The sequence below is a fragment of the Carcharhinus amblyrhynchos genome, chromosome 2 (genome assembly GCF_965287045.1).
Source record: "Carcharhinus amblyrhynchos chromosome 2, sCarAmb.v2.hapA, whole genome shotgun sequence".
Taxonomy (NCBI): domain Eukaryota; kingdom Metazoa; phylum Chordata; class Chondrichthyes; order Carcharhiniformes; family Carcharhinidae; genus Carcharhinus; species Carcharhinus amblyrhynchos.
Genome location: NC_137325.1, coordinates 44,024,459 through 44,049,514, shown reverse-complemented (window position 1 = coordinate 44,049,514; position 25,056 = coordinate 44,024,459). Strand labels below are relative to the sequence as shown.

Here is a 25,056-nt window from a genome sequence, read left to right as displayed (position 1 = left end):
TGGGGTTACAGGGATAGGCCTAGGTGGGATTGCAGTCGGTGCAGACTTGATGGGCCGAATAATGTCCTTCTGCACTGGACGGATTCGATGGTTTGATGAAAAACTAACCCTTTATTGTTTCTGACTTTAAGAAATGTTAATTTTAAAAGTAAAGTTTATATTCCCCAATCAAATAGATCCCATCATTGGTAAAACAGATTTGTTTTTTATTCATTCATGGAACATGGAGTTCACTGGCTGGCCAGCATTTATTGCCCATCCCTAATTGCCTTTCGAGGGCAGTTGAAAGCCAATGGCATTGCTGTGGCTCTGGAGTCACATGTAACCAGACCAGGTAGGGGTGGCATTAGTGAACCATATGAATTTTTCAACTGCAGATTCTTAATTTTATTGAATTCGAATTCCACCAGCTGACACGGCAGGATTTGAACCAGGTCCCCTGAACATCAGCTGAGTTTCTGGATTAATAGTCTAGCAGTAATACCACTGTGCCATCACCTCCCCTAAAGAAAACTGTTACCTTTGTGTATTACAACATTGCATCACACACACAAACATAAGTTTTGTTTTAAAAACATTGGCACCAATGTTCTGACGATCCCCTCCGTCTCTGGATGTAAGGCTTAATAAGATTTCTGTTCAAAAACAATATGTCCTTTAAAAGAGTTGAAAAAGCCTCTTTTCACCTTGGTCACTCTAGTTTATGGTAAGAACAGAGCATTTTGCCAAAGTACCCTGTCTACTGCGGAGCAGTAAGTAAAATTAGTTCAATAATGGTCGCTTACAATTAATTAACCTACAGTCATTCTATCCTCAGGAACATGACAATCATTGATAAGACGCAGCATGGGTTCATGAAGGGAAGGTTATGTTTGACTAATTTGGTGGAATTCTTTGAGAACATTACATGTGCAGTGAACAATGGGGAACCTGTGGATGTGGTGCGTCTGGATTTCTGGAAGGCATTTGACAAGATGCGCACCAAAGACTGCTACATAAGATAAAGGTGCATGGTGTTACAGGTGATGTCTTAGCATGGATAGAGGATTGGTTAACTAACAGAAAACAAAGAGTGGGGGTAAATGAGTGTTTTTCTGCTTGACGATCAGTGACTAGTGGTATGCCTCAGGGATCAGTGTTGCGACCACAATTGTTTACGATTTACGTAGATGATTTGGAGTTGGGGACCAAGTGTAGTGTGTCAAGATTTGCAGATGACACTAAGATGGATGGCAAAGGATGCTTAAAGTCTGCAAAGGAATATAGATAGTCTTAGTGAGTGGGCGAGGATCTGGCAGACGGAGTACAATGTTGGTAAATGTGAAGTCATCCATTTTGGTAGGAATAACAGCAAAATGGACTATTATTTAAATAGTAGAAAAATGCAACATGCTGTTGTGCAGAGGGGCCTGGGTGTCCTTGTGCAGGAATCTCAAGGAGTTGATTTGCAGGTGCAGCAGGTAATTAAGAAGGCAAATGGAATTTTGTTTTTTACTGCTAGAGGGATGGAGTTTAAAAACAGCAAGGTTATGTTGCAGCTGTATAAGGTGCTGGTGAGGCCACACCTGGAGTACTGTGTACAGTTTTGGTCTCCTTACTTGAGAAAGAATATACTGGCACTGGAGGGGGCGCAGGGGAGATTCACTAGGTTGATTCGGGAGATGAGAGAGTTGGTTTATGACAAGAGACTGAATAAACTGGGGCTATACTCATTGGAATTCAAAAGAATGAGGGGAGATCTTATAGAAACATGTAAGATTATGAAGGGAATAGATAAGATAGAAGCAGGGAAGTTGTTTCCACTGGCAGGTGAAACTAGAACTAGCAGGCATAGCCTCAAAATAAGGAAAAGCAGATTTAGGACTGAGTTGAGGAGGAACTTCTTCACACAAAGGGTTGTGAATCTGTGGAATTCCCTGCCCAGTGAAGCAGTTGAAGCTACCTCATTGAATGTTTTTAAGGCAAAAATAGATAAAAATTTGAACAGTAAAGGAATTAAGGGTTATGGTGAGCGGGCGGGTAAGTGGAACTGAGTCCGTAGAAAGATCAGCTGTGATCTTATTGAATGGCGGAGCAGGCTCGAGGGGCCAGATAGCCTACTCCTGCTCCTAGTTCTCATGTTCTTATTAACCAGGCTAAGATGGAATTTACTTTACATTTGATTTGAGCAATTAAAGACTGGAGAACATTGTGACAACATTGTAACTTTTTGCAATACTTAAAGTTGGGTTTAAAGAAGTTAGAGCAGTTTGAAACGTTGCTTTGTGTGTTCATGTACAGACAGACAATGGACTATTGCAAGTATTGCAGAAGACCGCAGCCAAGGCAAAAATATAGGGACAGTCAAAACATGTGTTATTTCGAAAAGAATTCACAACATGGCCGCACCTGTTTTTCTTTCCTCAACATGGATAAGTCTGTCCAGCTTTGTGGAGATTATGGGCCTAATTTTATCATCGTGTTGCACCAGTTTTCGAGCGTGAAAACTTGTAAGGTCGGGCATGAGGCAAGTAGCTCGATCCGCGCCCTCCTCCACGCTGATTCTCCCTTTACCAAGGCCAGAAAATGGCCATGATTGGGATGGTGCCTGAAACGGGCACAATGGCCATTTAAATGCATTTGCATGCATTCACAAATCCCTGTGGAATTCCCTGCCCATCCATAATCGGTGCAAAACAGACATGCTCTATAAAAGTCCGACTCGGGCGCACCGGTTAGTGAGGAAGTAAGCGCTGAGCGTCCAACGGCTTTCTGTTTGAGATCGGCTGGGGGAAGGGGGAAGATGGGTCCGATGGCTCTTCACTTGAGATCAGTGAAGAGGAACTGGAGTGGTCCGCTGCCACTCTGCCTGAGATCAGTGAGAGGGGGACGTTCTGCTGCAACTCTGCCTGAGATAGGTGGGAGTGGTGGTGGGGGGGGGGGGCAGTCCACTGCCATCCTGCCTAAGATCGGTGGGGGGAGGGGGAGAGGCCCAGTATCGGTCTGGGTGGCAGAGGGGGTGGAGGGATAAGGGAATCAGTAATGTTGTGGAGATGGGGCAATGTCTGTGGGGGCTAGGGGGAAGCATTATCCAGCCCAGGAGGGGTGTGGCAGGGGAGCAGCGTTCTATAATTTATTTTCTGCGCATGCACAATTGGAAACACCGATCAAGCTGCAGGATTTCAGGCGCATTAAGCCCTGCCCACAGGCCTCTACTGCACCATTCGGAATTTCTGATATTTTTTCAGGCAGAGTGCATGTGGGGTCTAAAAGTCGGATCTGAAACACTCCCAGCGCTTAGAATCAAATGTTAAAATAGGGCCCTATAAGTTTACTGTCAATAGAGTTTCTAAACTTGACCGATACCCCATGGTCCAATTGAAAACTTGTATGCCAGGTTAACTAGTGGGGAAGCATTTTCCAAATTGGAAATGAAACATGACAATCTCCAACTCGAATTAGAAGAGCCTTTCTGGAAATATGTGATGAGGCCTATTGCCAGCTGTTCAGGTTCTCATCTACATATGCCATTTTTCAATGGGTCATGGAGAACATACTGAAAGGGTTACCTCAGTAGTGTACTCAGATGATGTCTTGGTCACAGGAAATTCAAAGCACTAATACCTAGCAAACCTGGGAGAGGTCTTATGCCTATTCCCAAAGGTTGGTATATGCCTGAAAAGGCAAAAACGTGTCTTTCAAGCAAGTGCCAAGGCCTATTTGGACTATTGAGTAGATGACAAGGGCTTTCAACCAGTGGAGGACAAGTTGAGGGCCATTAAGGAGGCTCCAACTCCAAAGAATGCTATGGAATTCCTGGGGTTAGCAAATTATTACAAGAAGTTTATTCCATATTTGGCTTCTTTCCTAACCCCCTTGCATACCCTACTATGGAAACATCAAAGATGGTCTTAGGGGGCACTGCAGTTGGAGGTTTTCAACAGTGTTAGACTGCAACTTTTGTCCTCTAATTTATTGGCCCATTTTGACCTCAAAAGGACCTTAACATGACATGCGATGCTTGCCCTTACTAGGTTGGAGTGATACTGGTACACCACAGGAAAGATGGAACAGAGAAGCCTAGTGCATACTCATCTAGGACCCTGTTGGACATTGAGTGAGGTATTCCCAGATTGAAAAAAAGATTGACGGTTCTCTTCAGCATTAAAAATTCCAACAATACACCTACTATAGACACTTCATCATAGTAATGGATCATACACCATTGCTGGGATATTTTAAGGAAGACGAGGCAATACTCCCCCTTGCTTTTGCCTGGATACAGCACTGGACCTTGTTACTAGCAGCTTATGAATGCCTCTGAGTGCACCACCCCAGGACCTGGATAATTAACACCGAGACACAGTCATCTGAATTTGCCCCTAAACCCAGCTTTACTACTGGCTGTAGAAGAAATCATATAGACTCTCAATTTTTTTGGACACCTTGCCAATGATTGCGAGGCAAATTCAGATGACTGTGAAGGGCATAAAAGGACCCAGTCCTATCTAAATTGAGACATATAATACTACATGGGGGATTCAGAGCACACCCCTCAGATGAAATGAAACACTATCTGATGAAGGAAGATCAGCTCAGATTTGATGATGGCATTATTATATGACCGTGTGACAAAATTCCCCTCCAACTCAATTTTCAGATCACCACTGTAGCGGGTCGGATCTCAAACAATGCAGAGGCAGAGCACAGGAATGAGATAGAGAATCTGGTGAACCAGTATGGTGACAATAATCTCTCCCTCAATTTCAACAAAACAAAGGAGATTGTCATCAGCTTCAGGGAGTGTAGTGGAGAACATGCCCCTATCTATGTCAATGGGGATGAAGTAGAAATGGTCGAAAGCTTCAAGTTTTTAGGTGTCCAGATCACCAATAACCTCTCCTGCTCCCCGCATGCCAATACTATCGTTAAGGAACCCCATCAACACGTGTATTTTCTCAAAAGACTAAGGAAATTTGGCATGTCTGTTTTGACTCTCACCAATTTTTACAGATGTACCATATAAAGCATTTTTTCTGGTTGTATCAAAGCTTGTTATGGCTCCTGCTTTGTCCAAGACCACAAGAAACTATAAAAGATAGTTTGTAGCCCAAGCCATCACGCAAATCAGCCTCCCATCCATTGACTCTGTCTATACTTCCCGCTGCCTCGGCAAAGCAGCCAGCATAATCAAGGACCCCACGCACCCCGGACATTCTCTCTTCTTCCATCAGGAGAAAGATATAAAAGTCTGAGGTCATGTACCAACAGACTCAAGAACAGCTTCTTCCCTGCTGCCATCAGACTTTTGAATGGACCTGCCCCGCACTAAGTAGATCTTTCTCTACACCCTAGCCATGACTGTAACATTACATCCTGCACTGTCTTCTTTCCTTCTCTATGCTTTGTCTGTTGAGCATGCAAGGAACCATACTTTCCATTGTATTCTAATACATGCAATAATAATAAATTAAATCAAATCAAATCAAAATCCTCAGGGGTTCCACATAGTTGTCCCTCATTCAAAGCAACATCTGATACTTACGAAATGGCCATCCTGGAATTTCGAAGATGAAATTACTAACCAGGAGCTATGTATGGTGACCCAGTCTTGATGTAGACAGTACCCACTTAAGCAGTGTGAGTTGTGCCTAGAGAATCAAAAGCTACCCCCTTCAGCCTTCATGATAGCGGCCTGAGTGCAAGCGCATGTGGAGTTTGCTGGGCCTTTTATGTGTTCTATGTTTTTGATTATGATGGATTCCCACTCCAAATGGTTGGACATACATCGCATGAGCCCCCCCACTTCCCATTCTACCATTGAGAAACTTTACAACAAAGTTTCTGCACGCATTAGATACCTTAAGTCCCTGGTCTCTGACATGGTATTGCCTTTACAAGCACCAAGTTTCAATCCTTCTATCTTTTCAATGGAATCGAACATATTAGGAGGACAGCACCCTATCACTCATCATTGAATGGTTTGGCTGAATGAGTGGTGCAGACTTTTAAGCTCGGTATGAACAAGCAGCCCGTAACTTCCACAGAGAGCAAGTTGGCGCACTTTTTATTTGACTATAGGATCACACCTCACACAATGACAGGAATCATCCCAGCATAAAATTGTTAATAAGATGGAGACTTCAGACAAGATCAAGCCTACTGTTCCTGAACCTGGCAGAGAGCTAGAGTCCCAACAAGAGAACCAGAAAAAGAATTATGATTCTGCAAGGACAGAAAGAACATTCAAAACCAGTGACAAAGTCCACATGAGGAAGCTTAGGGATGGCTTCAGATGGGTCCCTGGGATCAAAATAGGAAAAATGCAACCTGTGTCATATAAGGTCCAAGTGTCAGACATATTGTCAGGAAGCACCTGGACCATCTCAGTAGTAGGGAGCCCACACCAGTGCAGGCCTTGTTACCAGCCATGGAAAAGGCCACTGCCAGCTTCGGAACTCAACTACACTTGTCCCTCCAGGTGATGAGGACATGGATTGTGAGGTGGAAGTGGAAGAAACCAGTGCCCCAACTGAAGCAAGACCTCATGAAGAACCAGTGTCAGTAGCTTTACACCAGTCCTTTTGGCAGCTGTGAGGTTACATAGAAACATAGAAACTAGAAGCAGGAGTGGGCTATTCAGCTCTTTGAGCCTGCTCAGCCATTCATCACGATCATGACTGATCATCAAATTCAGTATCCTGATTCTCCCTTCCTCTCATATTCCTTGATCCCTTTAGCGTCAAGAGATATATCTATATCTTTTCTTGAAATCAGCTAGCGTGCCAGCACACTAACTGATTTTTTGATCAGTTTTTTTGATCATGTTCTCTGTAGCTCTCAACTTTCATTGTGGAACTGGATTGTCTCCTAGGAGCTCTTTTATTGTTGCTTCAGTGGTTTGAATGAGGGTTGTTTATTTTCACTTTGGGACTTATTTTTATGACCCTGCATTGTCAGGAGGAAGAATATTTGGAGGTCAGATGACAGCAGCTCTTTCATTTTCAGTTCTGAGCTGCAGGTTTTAGTTTTGGAAGGGACATCAGACTGAAAGCGGTGTCTCTCTCTCTGTCTCTCTCTCTCTCTCCCTGGGTTTTGGAACTTCTGCTGGTTAGCTGAAAGCAAGGCTTCTTGCCTTTCTGCAGTAGAAAACCTGCTGTTGGTGATGTGACCAGAGTCTCCCTGGTGTTCTGGGAAGCTGTCTGACTTCAAACTGTTCTGAGTGATCAGGAAAACTGCAGCATTCATCCAAAGGACTCAGTTCCAGTATCTCGCGAACATTAGTCTTTGCTCTGGAAGGAATTCTGTTTATGAGATTGGTTTGATTCAAACATCTTAGATATCTTTGGTAAGGGTTATACATTATCGTGGTTGTTTTATTTTTTGTTTGTACTGATAAAAGTTATTGCGAAGTCTCTTTCCATACATGTTAATTGTATTCTTAAATAAACTTTGTCTGATAAAAAGTAGGTCATTTGAATCATACCTGAGGTGAAATATATGCTCATCCTAGCCAAGTTCAAGGTGCAAAACTTATGATCCAGGCAGGCTCCATAAAACACTTTGGAGTTTCTGACCTGAACCGTAACACAGCAAGATCTTCAATCTGTTTTATGCCCCTGAGATTATTACATATACATTCTTGTGTTTACATTCTAGTTTTTAGATTTGCCCATTGGGAGACAAGCTGGACATTTTGGCTGATGTCATGTATGATTTTATGATTATTTGCCTAAAAGATGCAAAGTAAATGCCAGAACTAACACTGTGTGCTTCTGTGAGAAGGGCTCACACTTAAGAGGTACCATGTAAAAAAATTCATGGTATCAGATGAGAATTGGGAAAAGAAATACAATTTAATATCTGAATGCTTCAAATGATGGCAAGCTTTTTTTTTAACCAGCAGAAAAATATTAACTGATCCAATTCTTCTCATTGTTATGGCTTGCGCTATTTTACAAAGCCTGTAATAAAATTGTTTATTCCATTTCAATTTTTGTTAGATTTATGCTCCTTTGCAATAACCTTGTACTAAATTGATTCTATGTGCAATGGGCGTGTCTAATATTCATCAATTTGCTCTCACCTCAAGAAAATTGAATGTTTCCTCTCCATATAGACGGTTGGCTAGTTTCAGCCAATAAGATTTGTCATGTTTGTTGATTTCATCCATTAATTTCTTGAAACTTGGATGAACTTCCCCTTCTGAGTCAAAATGCAGAACCTGTTATGAAAATAACATGCAAGATGAGAATCGAGAGTGCCAAAAAGTAATCACCTGACCATTTATCTGGTGAACAAACTCACTGTAGTACAAAAAATGGGCAGATTAATCTGTTCCTGTGCTTGACTGTATTGGATCACATGCAGTTTGTGCAAATTTCTTGAAGCTTATCAGGAAGAATATATTCATGAACAAATTTGCCTGAAGAGTTAGGGAATGTATGAATCAAATGTGAAGAAAACTAGTGCTGAGACTACTGCCTGACACGCCAGGGGCCTGGGTTCAATTCCACCATTGCGTGACTCTGTATGGAGTTTGCACATTTTCCTTGTGTTTGTGTGGGTTTCCCACAGGTGCTCCCACAGTCCAAAGAGGCACAGGTTCGGTAGATTGGCCATGCTACATTGCTCCTTGTGCCCCCTGATGTGGAGGTTAGGTGGATAAGCCATGGTAAATGCTGGCATTATGGTCATAAGGCAGGGCATGGGCCTGGATAAGACGCTCTTTTGGAGCACGGTGCAGACTCAACAAGCCAAATGGCCTCCTTCTGCACTATAGGGATTTCATGATCCTAAGGAGGAAAATAGCAAACAGAAACCACATACTAAATAGGAAAGCAATCAAATCAATCTATCAATAAAAGAATGAAAAAGAATCAAACTGCTTCAAATATTATTAAAAAATCCATTTTATAATCAACAAACAATGCTTATACACAGATTAAAATTCCATCTAAAGTGTAAAAATAATCAGACATGTACAGAGGAGATGGTTTTTGGGTATCCAAAGGGGAAAGGTGCAAGGGTATGTTTGCTGTGAGGAAACTAGTAGAAAGTCAGAGGCAGATGTTTATACTATCTCTAAAGTATATATCAGAGGACATGGTGGGATAAGGGAGAAGCAGGCTATGAAAAGGGAGATTAGGTGGGATATGATTTGAGTTCAGCCATGGCCATGGCCTTAATCACAGACAAACCAATAACTGCTTCCACCATTTCCATATCATCTGTGCCCATTCCTTGCCAGTTAGGTGCTGCTGCCTGCAGTTTTATCCTGAGAGGAGTGAGTCACTGGGTGTGTTTGATCGATGTGGCTGGCATGGTTGAATATCTGGCAGTGTGCAAGCTGAGAGATTCGAATATAAGGCTTGCAGCTGTGCAAACGGCTTGGGGAGTGGGTGTGATGATGAATATTAGATATGAGTCATATGTTGGTAGGTGGGTGAATAAAATAGTCTGACTTGAAAGGAAATGATTACTTAATCATATATTCACTAACTTTGACTAATCATGTGAGATCATTCAACTTCATTCAGCACTGCACTCTGATCCATCCAGATCCTCAAGGCTACACTGCTGGCACTGACAGCAAACATTATCTGTTCCATCTTCTCAAAGTCTGTCTGGAAGATCTCCCCCCTCGTTGTGGGAAGATTATCTCTATCTACTGCACCATGGTCTCCAGAGTTTTGTCAAAGAACCTCAGAGCACATTTTCTGCCACGCACCATTTGTAATGTTTCCCCAAATCAGTGAGCCTTCTGCAAGCAGTTCCAGCATGTCCTGCAGTCAGAATAACTATCCCTGTTAAGATGTGCAGTCTGTCTTCAAGTACTGCAGCCTAGGTTTAAGTGATACTAGCCATACACGGACGTGGGCTCCTGCTGAGATAGGCGGCTGGAATAACACGAGGGTGATTCATAGGGCTGGATTCTCCGACTTCACCCACAGCCGGTCCCACTACAGTGAACGGAGATGTGGCTGAGCATCAGATTCTGCGATCTGGCTGACAGCAGCGGCGAGGTGTGGACGGCCAGAGAATTCTAGTCACAGTGACTTCAAATTAAAGAAGACTTATTACGAATAATATAAATGTATATACAAACAATGGTTAGGCAGGAGACATGACTACACTCTTTGCTCCCCAGCTCCAGCTGAATTCCTCCCCAGCCCGGATATGCAACCTTGCTTTCCATTGGTTCGGCTTCCTGCACTGGCTTTCCATAAGACCCAGCTTGATCAAATAGCCTTCAAGGATCGCACCCTTATAGGGGGGCCACACTACCATAGCAGCATGTGTTTAATGCTGAGTTGTTCACTATAATGATTTACATTAGCTTTTTTAACATTTTGTTTAAGGGAGTGGCTAGGCCAGTATTTATTGCCCTTCCCTAGTTGCCCTTGAGTAGATGGCTATGCACTGCCTTCTTCAACCAATGCAGTTCTTGTGATGTAGGTACAGCATATATGCTGTTAGAGAGGGATTTCCAGGATTTTGATAATGTGAAAGTGAAATCACAATGGTGTGTGACTTAGAGGGGAACTTGTAGATGGTCCAGCTGCATATGGACTTGGAATGCTTTATTATCTGAGCAATCACTAATAGCGAACGTTGTACAATCGTCAGCGAATATCCCCACTTCTGACCTTATGATGGAAAGAATATCATTGCTGAAACAGCTGAAGGTGGTTCAGTCAAGGACACTACCCTGAGCAATTCCTGTATTGATGTCGTAGGGCTCTGATGATTGAGTTCCACAACCACAACCATTGTGCTGGGTATGACTCCAACCAGGGAAGACTTTTTACCTAATTCACTCTGACTTCAGTTTTGCTGGGGCTCCTTGATGCCTCACTCAGTCAAATGTTACCTTTAAGTAATTTCACCATTTGAATTCAGTTCTTTTGTCCATGTTTGGACCAAGGCTGTAATGAGATCAGGAATTGAATGGCCCTGGCAGAACCCAAACTGAGCACCAGCAAGCAGATTATCCATCACTTTGCAGATGGGCGGAAGAAGAATGATTGGATGGTAACTGGCCAGAATGCAGTTATGCTGCTTTTAGTGGACAGGACATACTGAGGCAATTTTCCACATTGCTGGGTGGATGCCACTGTTACAGCCATACCAAAACAGCTTGGCTCGGGGCTAGTTCTGGAATACAAATCTGCAGTACTATTGTAATGACTTCAATTACGCCTTTGAGGTTGGCCAATTGGAGTATGAACTCCTTGATTAAGGATCCAATTGATGGGCCAATCAGGGAGACTTTGCCTTGACAGAGTGTCAGTTCCTCTGACGCCCCCCGGAGGTAGACTGCTAATTGCTAGCATTGTGTACTGCTGTTAGAGTTTGTAAATAAAGGGATTTTGGTGAAGGGACTTCTGCCTCTGAAGACTTACTACAGCTATTGCTTCATGTTGGAACTTGACAGGGTCCATAGTCTTTGCAGCATCCAGAGCCTTCAGCTGCTTCCTGATATCACATGGAGTGAGTCGAACTGCCTGAAGACTGGCATCTGTGATGCTGGGGACCTTAGGGAGAGGTCATGATGGTTCATCCACTTGGCACTTCTGCTAAAGATAGTTACAAGTGTTTCAGCCTTGTCTTTTGCACTGATATCTTGAGTCCCCTCGTCATAATGGATAGGAAGATTTGTGGAGCCTCCTCTTGTTGGCTGGTTAATTGCCCATTCATGACTCAATGTGGTAGGACAGCAGAACTTAGATGTGATTCATCGATTTTGGGATTGCATATCTCTGTCTACCGCTTGCTGCTTATGCTGTTTGGCACACAAGTACTCTTGCATTGTAGCTTCACCAGGTTGACACCTCATTTCTTAGTATGCCTCATGTTGTTCCTGACATGCCCTCCTACACACTTCACTGAACCAGAGCTGATCCCTTGGCTTGGTGATAATGGTAGAGTGGGAGGTATCCTGGGCTATGAGGTTACACATTGTGATTAAGTCCAATTCTGCTGCAGCTGGCCCACAGACCGAGCTAACATTTCTAATATCACTCGGGGGATTAGTCGGGTAAACATATAGGGTTACGGGAATAGGGCCTGGGTGAGGTTCTGGTCAGTGCAGACTCAATGGGCCGAATGGCCCCCTTCTGCACTGTAGAGATTCTATGATTCTAATCTAATCCATTCTACACTAACAAAATAATCTGATGAAAGATCATCAACCTAAAATGTTAGTTTGGTTACTCTCTCCACAAAGGCTGTCAGACCCGCTGAATATTATAGTTCACATCCTTTTCAAAAGCTCTCCCTGAGCAATAAGTCATTGAATGTGAATTGCAGCTAATCACTCTACTAGCTATCTGCAGTTTGCAACTGTTCATCTTGCAGATGCAACTAAATATAGAGTTGAATGAAGTTGCCTTCAAGTGCTGTGCACTTACCTCATTCATTTTAAGTAGGTTGAAAAGGGCAGAACAAGAACAGTCTAAAAGAAACAGGTAAGGTCTCATGAAAAAATGCTACTGTCTTACTTCTTATGAGCAATTCCAAGGGAAATTTATTGGGTTATTCACTTTCTAAATTAAAAGTAATAATACACATGATTATTTCTAATCTTTTTTGTACAAGGCCCTTTTATCTGACATTACTTGAAAAGACTGAAATTACTGAGTCACAGAATTGTTACAATGCAGAAGATCATTTGGTCCATCTGCACTGGTTCTCCAAATAAGCAATGAAACCTAGTGCCATTTCATGCACCCCCCGCACCCCCTTCTCCCTGCAGCCTTGTATATCCTTCCATTTCAGATAATAGTCTAATTGCCTTTGGAAAGTCTTGATTGAGCCTGCCTCCACCAAACTCTCAGGCAGTGCATTCCAGATTGTGATAGGGCAACTCAATGTGGCTTGAATCAAGAAAGTCTTTATTGCCAAATAACAAGAATAATACATACAACAAGACAACACTAAATTACAATGTGACTGCTCTACTTGATTCTCTGGTTCCAACAGCAAGTTCCTCCTCAACTGGTGGTACTCACACTCCTTCCAATTGGCACAGCTTCCAGCCATGACAATGCATGGAAGTTGACTGATCATGTGGCCATTGGGAAACACTGCCCTCTTAAAGGGCCACAATTACAACAACTCACTCCATGAAAATATTTTTCCTCATGTCACTATTGTTTCTTTTGTCAACCGCTTTAAATCAGTGCCCTCTTATTTTTGATCCTTTGGGAACTCTTTCTCTGTATCTACTATTCTCCCTATCCAGACCCTTCATAATTTTGAATACATCAATCAAATCTCCTTTCAACCTCCTCTTTCCCCAATGAAAACATCCCCCACTTAAGTTTATCACCGCAATTCTTCATCGTTGGAATCATTCTTGTTAATCTTTTCTGCACTCTCTCTGATGCCTTTGCATCTTTCCTAATGCACGGCACTCAGAACTGGATGCAATTCTCCGGGTTAGGCTGAGCTCGTATCTCGTACAAGTTCAACATAGCGTCCTTACTCTTGTACTCTTTGCCCTTGCTCTCAAATATCTGCAGGCGCATCCAAAATATTTTCGCACTTACAGGATAACATGTTCACTCAAGAAACCAGTTTGGCAACAGCCCCATTCCCTATGCCACAAGCTAGAACATGAAACATTAATCAGTTACAAGTAAATGTTTTGGAAATTGTTGGTGCAGCATGTTCCTACTCTGAATAGGGCTGATTCTTTTAACCACAATACTGCAGATGGAAGTTTATACTGAGTACACACTAGGTTTAGTCACCAAGTATTTGAATATTGGGACATTATTTTAAAGCAATTACAATATTGATTGGTGAATGTTGGCAGTACAGTAATTTCAAGTGTTGGTGGGAAATCTAGCCCATTTTCTCCTCTGCCTGCATTCCTTATTATGAATTTGCAACTGTCATTTAATTGGCTACATTGCAAATTGTTTTTCCAAAGTCTTTGCCCAGTGATGTATATAAGAACATAAGAACATAAGAAATAGGAGCAGGAGTAGACCATCTAGCCCTTCGAGCCTGCCCCGCCATTCAATAAGATCATGGCTGATCTGTCGTGGCTCAGTTCCACATTCCCGCCCTCTCCCCATAACCCTTAATCCCCTCGCTTATCAAAAACCCATCAACCCGCGTCTTAAAAATATTTAGCGAGGCAGCCTCCACCACTTCAACGGGCAGAGAATTCCAGAGATTCACCGCCCTTTGAGTGAAGAAGTTCCTCCTCAACTCCGATCTAAACCACCCCCCCTTTATCTTGAGGCTGTGCCCCCTAGTCCTACTGTCCTTTCTGAGCGGGAAGAGTCTCTCCACCTCTATCCTTACTAACCTTATTGAGTTCTTTGAGAAGGTGACCAAAGAGGTGGATGGGGGTAAGGCAGTAGACGTGGTATATATGGATTTTAGTAAGGCGTTTGATAAGGTTCACCATGGTATGCTTCTGCAGAAAATGCAGATGTATGGGATTGGTGGTAATTTAGGTACTTGGATCAGGAATTGGTTAGCGGATAGGAGACAGAGGGTGGTGGTTGATGGTAATTATTCATCATGGAGTTCGGTTACAAGTGGTGTGCCTCAGGGATCTGTTTTGGGGCCACTGCTGTTTGTAATCTTTATTAATGATCTGGATGAGGGTATAGTTGGGTGGATTAGTAAGTTTGCTGATGACACCAAAGTCGGAGGTGTGGTAGATTGTGAGGAAGGGTGTCGAAGTTTGCAGGGTGACTTGGACAGGTTGCAGAGCTGGGCCGCGAGGTGGCGGATGGAGTTTAATGCGGAGAAGTGTGAGGTAATCCATTTCGGTAGGAATAACAGATGTGTTGAGTATAGGGCTAACGGGAGGACTTTGAATAGAGTGGAGGAGCAGAGGGATCTAGGTGTATGTGTACATAGATCCCTGAAAGTTGGGAATCAAGTAGATAAGGTTGTTAAGAAGGCGTACGGTGTCTTGGCGTTTATTGGTAGGGGGATTGAATTTAGGAGTCGCAGCGTCATGTTGCAACTGTACACAACTCTGGTGCGGCCGCACTTGGAGTACTGTGTGCAGTTCTGGTCCCCACATTACAGGAAGGATGTGGAGGCTTTGGAGAGGGTGCAGAGGAGGTTTACCAGGATGTTGCCTGGTATGCAGGGGAGGTCCTATGAGGAGAGACTGAGGGATTTGGGGTTGTTTTCACTGGAAAGAAGGCGGCTAAGAGGGGATCTTATAGAAACATATAAGATGATTAGAGGTTTAGATAGGGTGGATGGTGATAGCCTGTTTCCTCGGATGGAGAAAGCTAGCACGAGGGGGCATGGCTTTAAATTAAGGGGGGGTAGTTATAGGACGGATGTCAGGGGCAGGTTCTTTACCCAGAGGGTGGTGAGGGACTGGAATGCCCTGCCTGCTGCAGTTGTAAATGCGCCTAGTTTGAGGGCGTTTAAGAGATTGGTGGATAGGTTTATGGACGAAAAGGGATTGGTTTAGATTAGTGGGTCAATGTTTTTTTTTAAAAATAAGACTGGTCGGCGCAACATTGTGGGCCGAAGGGCCTGTTCCGCGCTGTAATGTTCTATGTTCTATGTTCTATCCATCCCATTCATCATCTTATATGTCTCAATGAGATCTCCCCTCATTCTTCTAAACTCTAACGAGTACAAGCCTAGTTTATTCAGCCTCTCCTCATAGCTCAACCCCCTCAACTCCGGTATCAGCCTAGTAAACCTCCTCTGCACTCATGATATATATTAATTGCACCACTTTCAGGATAATTCAGCTTTATATTTAGCATTGAAACCTATGTGACAGTGACTGTAAGATTATTCCTGTTGAGATTCATGAACTAAATCTTAACATGCCAGGAGAGTAACTCAGATCCTTATTAAGTACCCAACCGACAGATCAGGACTGACATGTCCCAGTCCTGGCTTTCAGATCAAAAGTAACTTATGCTGATTCATCCTGGGCACTAAGGCACAATCCATTGATTTCAACAAAAACAAAAAACAGGCAGATGTAAAACAGCTTGTTAATTCATTATTGCCCACAGTGTTTTATTGTCAAAGGCAAACTTATACTCTGTTGTTCACAATTCACCAAGAGTTGAGAGCATTTGACATGGCTGGGATTCCCCAAGGGATTTCTGGTTGGTTCAAGAAACAATTCTCCATTTAAACCATTGTTCCTGTATGAAAATCAATACTAACTTACAACATTTTGAATACCAACTTGGTTTTCTGGAACCAAATGTGTCATAAATCCAAGGATTGCCTGTATCTTCTTCCATTTCCCCTCATTCCATTTCCTGCCATACACAATATATTATTAGATCTTGCCTCAGAAAACGATACCATAGTCTCACAACTCTCCTGCTGTCTGTCCTGTGTCTCTAACAGTTCATTCTAAATTGTATTATTTTAGAGTGGTTCAAGAACAGAGAAACCTGGGTGTACTTGTGCACAGATCCTTGAAGGTGGCAGGGAACATTAACTAAGTATATGGGATCCTGGGCTTTATAATTAGAAGCCCAGTGTACTAATGCTATGCTAAACTGATATAAAATACAATTCCTGCTCAGCCAGAGTCCAGTTCTGAGCAACACACTTTAGGAGGCTGCAAAGTCTTTGGAGTGATCACAGAAGATATTTACTATATGTTTCCAGAGATCAGATATTACAGTTAAATGGATATACTGGAGAAACAGGGATAGATCTCCTTTGAGAAAAGACTAAGGGAAGATTGATAGAAGCACTTAAGATCATGAAGGGTTTAGAAACATCACATAAATAGTTGAAGGGTCGATATCCTGAGACAGCAGATTTTAGGTGATGGGCAAATGAATCAGGAGCAACATGAAAACCTTTTTACACAACCAGTAGTTATGATTTGAAATGCACTGCCAGGCCGAATGGTGGACATAGATTCAATGATAGCCTTCAGAAGCCAGTGGATAAATAGTTGAAAAAGAAAAAAGTTGCAGGGATACGGAAAGAGCTGAGGAACTGAGATTAACTTGAAAGTGCTTAAGTGGAAGTGGTGGACTGAGTTGTCTCCAGCACAATCCTCCATCATTATTTAATAGTCTGAGCTGAAATTTATGACTATGGAAGGAATTTAGTTTCTACAATGGGGCATCCTCCCTTATCAGTTGGTGAACTGTTGGAGCACATGGTTGCTTCTGTCCAGGAGGCCAGTTGCTATTTAAGTCCAAGCATGCACATAACTGGGTAGCATCAGGCCTCCAACTGAACTAAATCCCCATTGGGAAGAAAGTTGCCAGCTGACAGCTCTCCATTGCAGCATTGCAACTGGGTGCAGTGGCTGCCGCCAGTCAAGCTCTGGGACCTGAAGTAGGAATTATCACTGGATCCATGGAGACAAGTTTTTCTGGGTTGTGGGATTGGGAAGGGAGTCCTTGTGAGGCATGTTGGGGGAATCAGATGCAAGGGCGACACTCTTTCCTGATATTGGGTCCTTCGAGCAGGAACTAAGTGCCTGTCAACAAGAATCACCCCCCCTCGGCTACTGGCAAACCCCATATGGCCACATACGAGTCTGGTTAATTCCCTGAACCACCATTAAATTCTGGGTAGCTCAGGGATAATTGGTTTTAAGTGGCTCATTAATGGCATCCTAAACTGTGATATGTAATCTACATACCAGTGCTTTCTCAGTTATATTAACACTGAGAAGCAAGTAGACTAGCATGTACACATTGGGTGCTGGCAAAAGTTTGGCTCAAAACTAATTCAAATTGTGGTTTTCAAGCAAAAAACTTAAAGTGATTGATTTACATAGCTAAGCAACAACATCTTACATTTGATATCACTCGTTTAACGCAGTAAAATGTCCAGGATGTTTCACAAGAACATTATCAAATAAAACTACTGTGAAAATCTGTAAGTTATCCTCCTCACCACCCAACAATTTACAAAAAAGTACAGCACCGAGATATATCATGGCTAGAGCAGCTGAGATACTCAATGAAGATAGGAATATGTTCTCATAACTTCTTTCTTCAGTAATCTTTTTGAAGAGATCAAAGGCAAATCTGCATATTAAATGCCCCTTCCATGTGGATTTGAGATAAGTTTAGGAACACAGCAGACAGGCAGCTGAGCAGCTCCCCAAAAAATTCAGTATATTCAAGTAGTTTGTGTACATGGCACAATGATGTGAATAAAGCTAGCAACATAAAACTGTCAACAGAACCTGTACGCAGAATTCTACAGAGTATCCTAAACAAAGCAGGCTTAATGAAAAGTTTCAGAGGATGTTAATGACACATAACTGAAGCTGGAGTGTCTCAACATGAATTTGTCAGTGATTATAAGTTGAAAGGTCTGTTTAATTGGCCTTATCCATGAGGACTCTGTGAAGCTCTTCACTGAGCATAGGACATTGTTAGAATGGGGTCCACTAATAGTTCACATGACACTAAAGAACAAATTCTGTATTTCTGCCCAGCTAAGCACAAACCAAGAGTGGAAGCATGCACAATTTACCCTGCAATGTTTCATGATTTTGCAATGTATTCAACCCTCACTTACCTGAGCCATCTCAGCTGCAGTGTTGCTTTTAGCACCCAGATATACCATGGCTAGAGCAGCTGAGATACTCAATGGAGACAGGAATATGCTCTCATTACTTCTTTCTTCAGCTATCTTTTTGAAGAGATCAAAGGCAAATCTGGTATTTGCAAAAGTCAGAGAATCCATTGCAAAAATCCTGGATAAAACAAAACATGTTTGAAAGTCAAGGGCATAAGGTGGATGACAAAGTGTGCTAAAACAATGGGAATTTGTACCACAGATTTAATTCCAAAATCTCCTGCAATTGAGTTATCGAGCTCATCCATTCATTTGTGAAGAAGCATTGATCAAATTTCAGACACTTCTTATTGAAGGGAAAAGAATCTGAAGAAAGGTTTCCCAGGCTGCACTCACATGTTTCCCACCGGCTGTTTGAGTGGAGTAGTCCAACTACAATTTGCAGAGGGGTTTTAAAATGACAAGAGGGTGTCAGTTATTAGGTGATCTCAACTTTCCCAATATTACTTGAGATAACCATCATGTAAAGGCGATGATGGAGTAGAGTTCTTAAAATGTATAGGAAAACATTTTAGGTCAATATATAGAGGATCCAACAATGGGTGGCGCAGTGCTGAACCTAATTAGAACATAGAACACTACAGCACAAACAGGCCCTTCGGCCCACGAGTTGCGCCGATCACATCAACACCTACCAATCTATAGACCTATCTATAACCCCCAATCCCATTAAACCCCATATACTCATCCAGAAGTCTTTTAAAAGACCCCAGCGAGTTCGCCTCCACCACCACTGATGGCAGCCGATTCCATTCACTCACCACCCTCTGAGTGAAAAACTTACCCCTAACTCTAATTCTGGGGAATGAAGCCGTTCAGGTGGTTGATGTGTTGGAGGGGAAGCATTTTGGTGATAGAGATCACAACATGGTTCAATTCAAATTTGTTACAGAAAAAGAAATTGACAAGTTGCAGAAAAAGTTTTTGGATTGTGGGAGAGTAGACTTTAACAAAATAAGGCAGGATCTGGGCAAGGTAGAATGGAATGGATTACTTATGGAGAAATCTACAGAAGAGCAGTGGGCAGGCGGGGGGATGTTCAAAGATGAAATGGGAAGGGTACAGGCATAACATCTTCTCTCTAAGGTAATAGGAAGGTATAACAAACCCAGAGACATTCAGGACACAATGAGAAGGAAAAGAGAGGCTTTTAACAAGTATAAGAGGAGTAAGTCTGCAGTGGCATTAGTGGAGTACAGAAAGTGCAGGATGGGGCTTGAGGAATCAATTAAGAGAGCAAAGAGGGGATGAGAACTTTCTGACTGGGAAAAGAAGGGAAAATCCTAAGATTTTCTCCAAGTACATCAAAGGGAAGAGGATAACCAGGGAAAGAGTAGGGCCCATTAGGATCAAGGGGGAAATCTGTGGGTGGAGGCAGAGGACATTGATAGCGTGTTAAACAAATATTTCACATCTGTCTTCACCCAAGAGGATGAGGAGGTAGTTATGGAACTCAGGGAGAGAGACTGTGAGGCTCTAGAGAAAATTATCATAGGGACTGACAAGGCGTTGGAGGTATTGGAGGACTTAAAAGTGGACAAATCTCCAGGTCCAGATGAATTGTGTACCAGGCTGTGTGGGAGGCAAGGGACGAAAAAGTCCTGACCCAAATTTGTGATCCCTCCCTGGCCACTGGGAAGGTCATGATGTGGAGATGCCTGTGTTGGACTGGGGTAAACACAGTAAGATGTTTCACAACACCAGGTTAAAGACCAATAGGTTTATTTGGTAGCAAAAGCCACTAGCTTTCGAAGCAGTGCTCTTTCATCAGGTAAGTGGGCTTGCTCACCTGATGAAAGAACAGCACTTTGAAAGCCAGTGGCTTTTGCTACCAATTAAACCTGTTGGATTTTAACCTGGTATTATGAGACTTCTTATTGGGAGGTGCCAGAGGACTGGAGAACAGCTAATGTGGTCCCACTATTTAAGAATGGTTGTAGAGACAAACCAGGGAACGACAGACCAGTGAGTCTCACGCCTGTGGTTGGGAAACTACTGGAGAAGATTCTGAAGGAGAGAATCTATCTCCATTTGGAGAGGCAAAGTTTGATCAGGGATAGTCAGGATGTTTTTGTCAGAGGGAAGTCATGTCTAACAAATTTGATTGAATTTTTTGAGCATGTAACCAAGTGTGTGGATAAGGATAGTACAGTTGATGGAGTTTACATGGATTTCGGTAAATTCTTTGACAAAGTCACACATGGGAGACTTATTAAGAAGGCAAATACACATGGGATACAGGGTGATCTGATAAGCTGGATTCATAATTGGCTTAGCGGTAGGAGGCAGAGGGTGATGACAGACAGTTGCTTTAGTGACTAGAAGCCACTGACCACAGCGTGTCACAGGGATCCATGCTGGACCTCCTATTGTTTGTAATTTATATAAATGACATGGATGACTAAATGAGAGGTACGATCAGTAAGTTTGCCAATGACACAAAGATTGGCCAGTTGGTTAACAGTGAGGTTGAGTGTCTTGGGTTGTAGGAAGATATAGACGGAAAAGTGGCAGATGGCATTTAATCCTGAAAAGTGAGAGGGAATACATTTTGGAAGGACTAATTTGCCAAGGAAGAATACTATGAAAGGTCTGACGCTAGGAAGTTCCAAAGTTTGTCTATAGATCTCTGAAGTCAGAAAGGCAGATTAATAGGGTGATGGAAAAGGTATATGGCACACTCGCCTTTATCAATCAGGGTATAGATTACAAAAGCAGAGGGGTCATGGTGGACTCGTATAGAACTTCAGTGAGGCCACAGTTGGAGTACTGTGCGCAGTTTGGGTCACCACATTATAGGAAGGACATGAACATACTGGAAGGGGTGCAGAGGAGATTCACCAGGATGCTGCCCGGGATGGACCATTCGAATTGTAAAGAGAGGTTAGATAGGCTTAATTTGTTTTCTCTGGAGCAGAGAAGACTGAGGGGTGACCTGACTGAGGTGCTCAAGATTATGAGGCACATGGACAGGATGGATAGGGAGCAGCTGTTTCCCTAGTTGAAGAGTCAGTTATGAGGGGCACAAGTTAAAAGTGAGGGGTGGGAGGTTTAGATAGGATTTGAGGAGAAACCTTTTTACCCAGAAGGTGTTGATGGTCTGGAATGCACTGCCTGGGAGGATGGTGGAGGCAGGATGCCTTACATTCTTTAAAAAGTACCTGGATGAGTACTTGGCCATAACATTCAAGGCTATGGACCAAGTGCTGGCAAGTGGGATTAGGCGGGCAAGTCAGGGCATTTCATGCGTCAGTGCAGACTCGATGGGCTGACAGCCCTCTTCTGCACTGTAGTATTCTGTGATTTTGTGAACTATTCTTTCAGTCAATGACTCCATTTCACAGTGGAGCCCATTGAGAGAAATTGTGAATAAATTAAAAATAATACAAAAGGAAAATATTGTGGATGCCAATAACATGAAATAAAGACAGGAAATGCTGCCAATACTCAGCTGGTCAGGTATTATCCTTAGGGAGAGACGGAGTTAATGGGCTGGATTTCACAATGTGCTGTATTCCAGCCCTGCCCATTCTTCCCCCGGATAAAATCTGCAGAGGGGGCCAAATCATGATCCCAATAGCTGCCCACGGCAATCTAACCCTGAGAGCAATGGTCCATCCCAGACAACACCCTGGTGAACCCCCTCTGCACCTCAAAGGGCTGCCAGCCAAACAAATTGTCCAGCAGCTCTGCAGATCCAGCTGCACCTTCAGGAGCCACTGTTTGAACTATAAACAGTTTCCAGTGCTGAGGCACCCACACTGACGGATAAAGCCAGAGTTGGGGTCATGGCAAGGGAAGATTCAGGTGAGGGTGGGGAAGGAGGTGGGGGAGAAACTTGGGGGCCAGAGGGGGAGTTAAAGGAGGGCTGACCTATACATGCCTCCAAAGGGGCAAAAATTGGCCCAAAACTGACCTGTGCAACTAAATCTACCAGGCCTCCTGGTTTGGACCTCCTCCAGCATGAGTTCAATACTGTCGGGCAGAGATGTGGCCATTCCACACTCTTCCACCCTCATAAAATTTCAGACAGGCCGTGGAAAGCAAGTAGACAGCAGAAAGGCCATCCGCTGGATTTTACATTGCCCCCCCTACCCCCGCCGACCACCTTCAAACCCACCCACATGCGAATATAAAATCCAGCCCAACGTTTCACAGGGTCACTGACCTGAAATGTTAACCCTGGCCAGGATTTCCAAGCCACGCCGTGGTGGGCCTGCTGCAGGAGGTTACACAGTCCAGCTAAAAGTCCATTAACTTTCAGAATATCCCAGCAGCAGGTGGGCTGGAAAATCCTGCCCTCTGTTTCTTTCCACTGATGCTACCTGACCTGCTGGGCATTTCCAGCATTTTCTCTTTTAAACTGAAAGCATGTAAGGAGCAAGAAATTATTCGGAGAATAAGAAATCTCTTTTACATTTAGGATCCTGGATTTAAAATCAGCCCAAATTGCTCTCCCCTCTCCAGTTGTGAACAAAATACATTCTGAGCCTGCCTCCCTGTGTTTGTGAGCAAACAGCACAAAACTATCTACAATCCAACAGAAATTGGAGCACTATATTACTGTTCTGATTGAAAGAGATCAAAAGAATCATTGGTTTACTACCTGAGATTGCAACTGAGATAAAGTTTATTTATTAGTGTCATAAATAGGCTTACATTAACATTGCAATGAAGTTACTGTGAAAATCCTCTAGTCTCCACACTCTGGCGCCAGTTTGATATACTGAGGGAGAATTTAGCAGGGCAAATGCATCTAACCAGCATGTCTTTTGGAGGAAACCGGAGCACCTGGAGGAAACCCACACAGACATGGAGAGAAAATGCAGACTCCACACAGACAGTGACCCAAGCTGGGAATCAAACTCAGATCCCTGGTGCTGTGAGGCAGCAGTGCTAAGCACCATGCCACCCATATATATATGTTTAAAGGTAGGGTTATTTTCTATGTAATCTCATTTAGGTGTGCCGAACACTGGCATTTGTAACTAAATTGGCCCACAAATTACACTTATTTCACTTCCAAATTAAATAAGTGTCGTTTCATTCAAGAACCAGTTACCCACATTTGTATTAAAAGGTGTTATCTAACGATCGACCACATGGATTCACACCATTTAAAATTAAAGTTGATACAAGTATCAGAAAAATCCATCAATGTAACAATAGATTTTCTCACTGTGTGAATGAAGAAGACTGCGCCCAGAAAAGTCAGATTTATTACAAATCTACTGAGCGTGCCGGAACCTAGATTTGTTAAGTTTCCTTGAGGGGCACAACACCTCTGGGGTGGCCAAGAATCGCCAGCTAACATAGAGTCATTTATTACAGCAAAGGAGGCTATTCAGCCCATCAGATTCATGCTAGTTCCTTGCACAGCAATCCAGTCAGTCCAATGCCCCCAGTCAATCCAGTAGCATCAGGTAGAAAACTGGTTCATAAAAGAGGGAGCATTAGACCTTCTGGTAATAATAATTAACTGGATTGCCTTGGCATGTATTTATGTATAAATCTGAAGCAAAGGTGAAAACTGAGACAAGCAGATAAGTATTCTTTTTAAAGGCCCCAATATTCAATGCAATGTCAGCAACAAAGTTAACACCCTGTCCCGTGATACAACAGTGACCAAAATGCTTCATTAACTGTAAAGCAATTCAGCATATCCTAAAATCTTCTTCCCTCATTAATAGACTTATCTAATAAAAAAATATGTAAATCATAATATAAATAAAGCATTTTTGGTGCATCCTATTTATTTGATCACTTTTCTGCTTGTGTTAGAAGCTCGTGCTTATTACATTAGATCTAGATAGCTAACAGTAATGCAGTAAAGTTACTGTAAAAACATAGCTTTAGTTATTTACCTGTTTTCAAACTGCAAAAAGAAACAAATGCTCTCGTTTTCCTGCTCCTATTCTCTGAGATAGTTCCTGTATCTCTTTAAGTATTCTTACTCTGAGGGCGTGTTTCATAACAATCAGTGAGATAATATCTTTAGTCAATACACTTTTGATTACGCCCCCTTTTTTCACATAAAAATACAATATCACCCATTCACTCATGCAGTTTTGATGAAAATATGATTAATGTTCAAATGACTGGTATTTTATATTGGAATAGCACTCCCTGCTGAATAATTTTGTAGCGATCACAAATTTGCTAAATTAGGTATATTTGAAATGACAAAGGGTCATCTGGACTTGAAACACCAGCTCTTTTCTCTCCTTACAGATGTAGCCAGAGCTGCTGAGATTTTCCAGCATTTTCTCTTTTGAAATTTGAAATGATCTCCTAGTAAATTTATGAAACAATTGACCTGAAGTTTGTAATAAGTGTATTTTATCATTCATGATTTCAAACTGCAGAAAATTCTTTATTCTTTGTAGTGAAGTTCAAATAATTTCACAATTGTAACTGGAATAGCCACTCCCTTGTATTCCCAGGTATATTTCTCATTCTCTTTCTGTCAATAATAAAGGTGAATTCTGGCAATTT

The 25,056-nt window shown here is 42.6% G+C and overlaps 1 protein-coding gene across 2 annotated transcripts in view; it reads right to left on the bottom strand.

Annotated features, from left to right (window-relative positions):
- The window catches only part of LOC145360618 (leukocyte elastase inhibitor-like), a 42,683-nt gene extending 18,171 nt beyond the window's left edge, over positions 1-24,512 (bottom strand). The window contains exons 1-3 of one of the 2 annotated variants that reach the window (XM_080215963.1): positions 24,426-24,512; positions 18,502-18,679; positions 8,066-8,203 (exon numbers count right to left, since the gene is read on the bottom strand). In XM_080215963.1, coding sequence (XP_080072089.1) covers positions 8,066-8,203; positions 18,502-18,669 — 306 coding nt within the window. In that variant the 5' untranslated portion in view covers positions 18,670-18,679; positions 24,426-24,512. Of the gene's footprint in view, positions 1-8,065; positions 8,204-18,501; positions 18,682-24,413 lie in introns of both variants that reach the window. The other variant, XM_080215973.1, reaches the window with a different exon arrangement.
- Between the last annotated feature and the right edge of the window lie 544 nt (positions 24,513-25,056).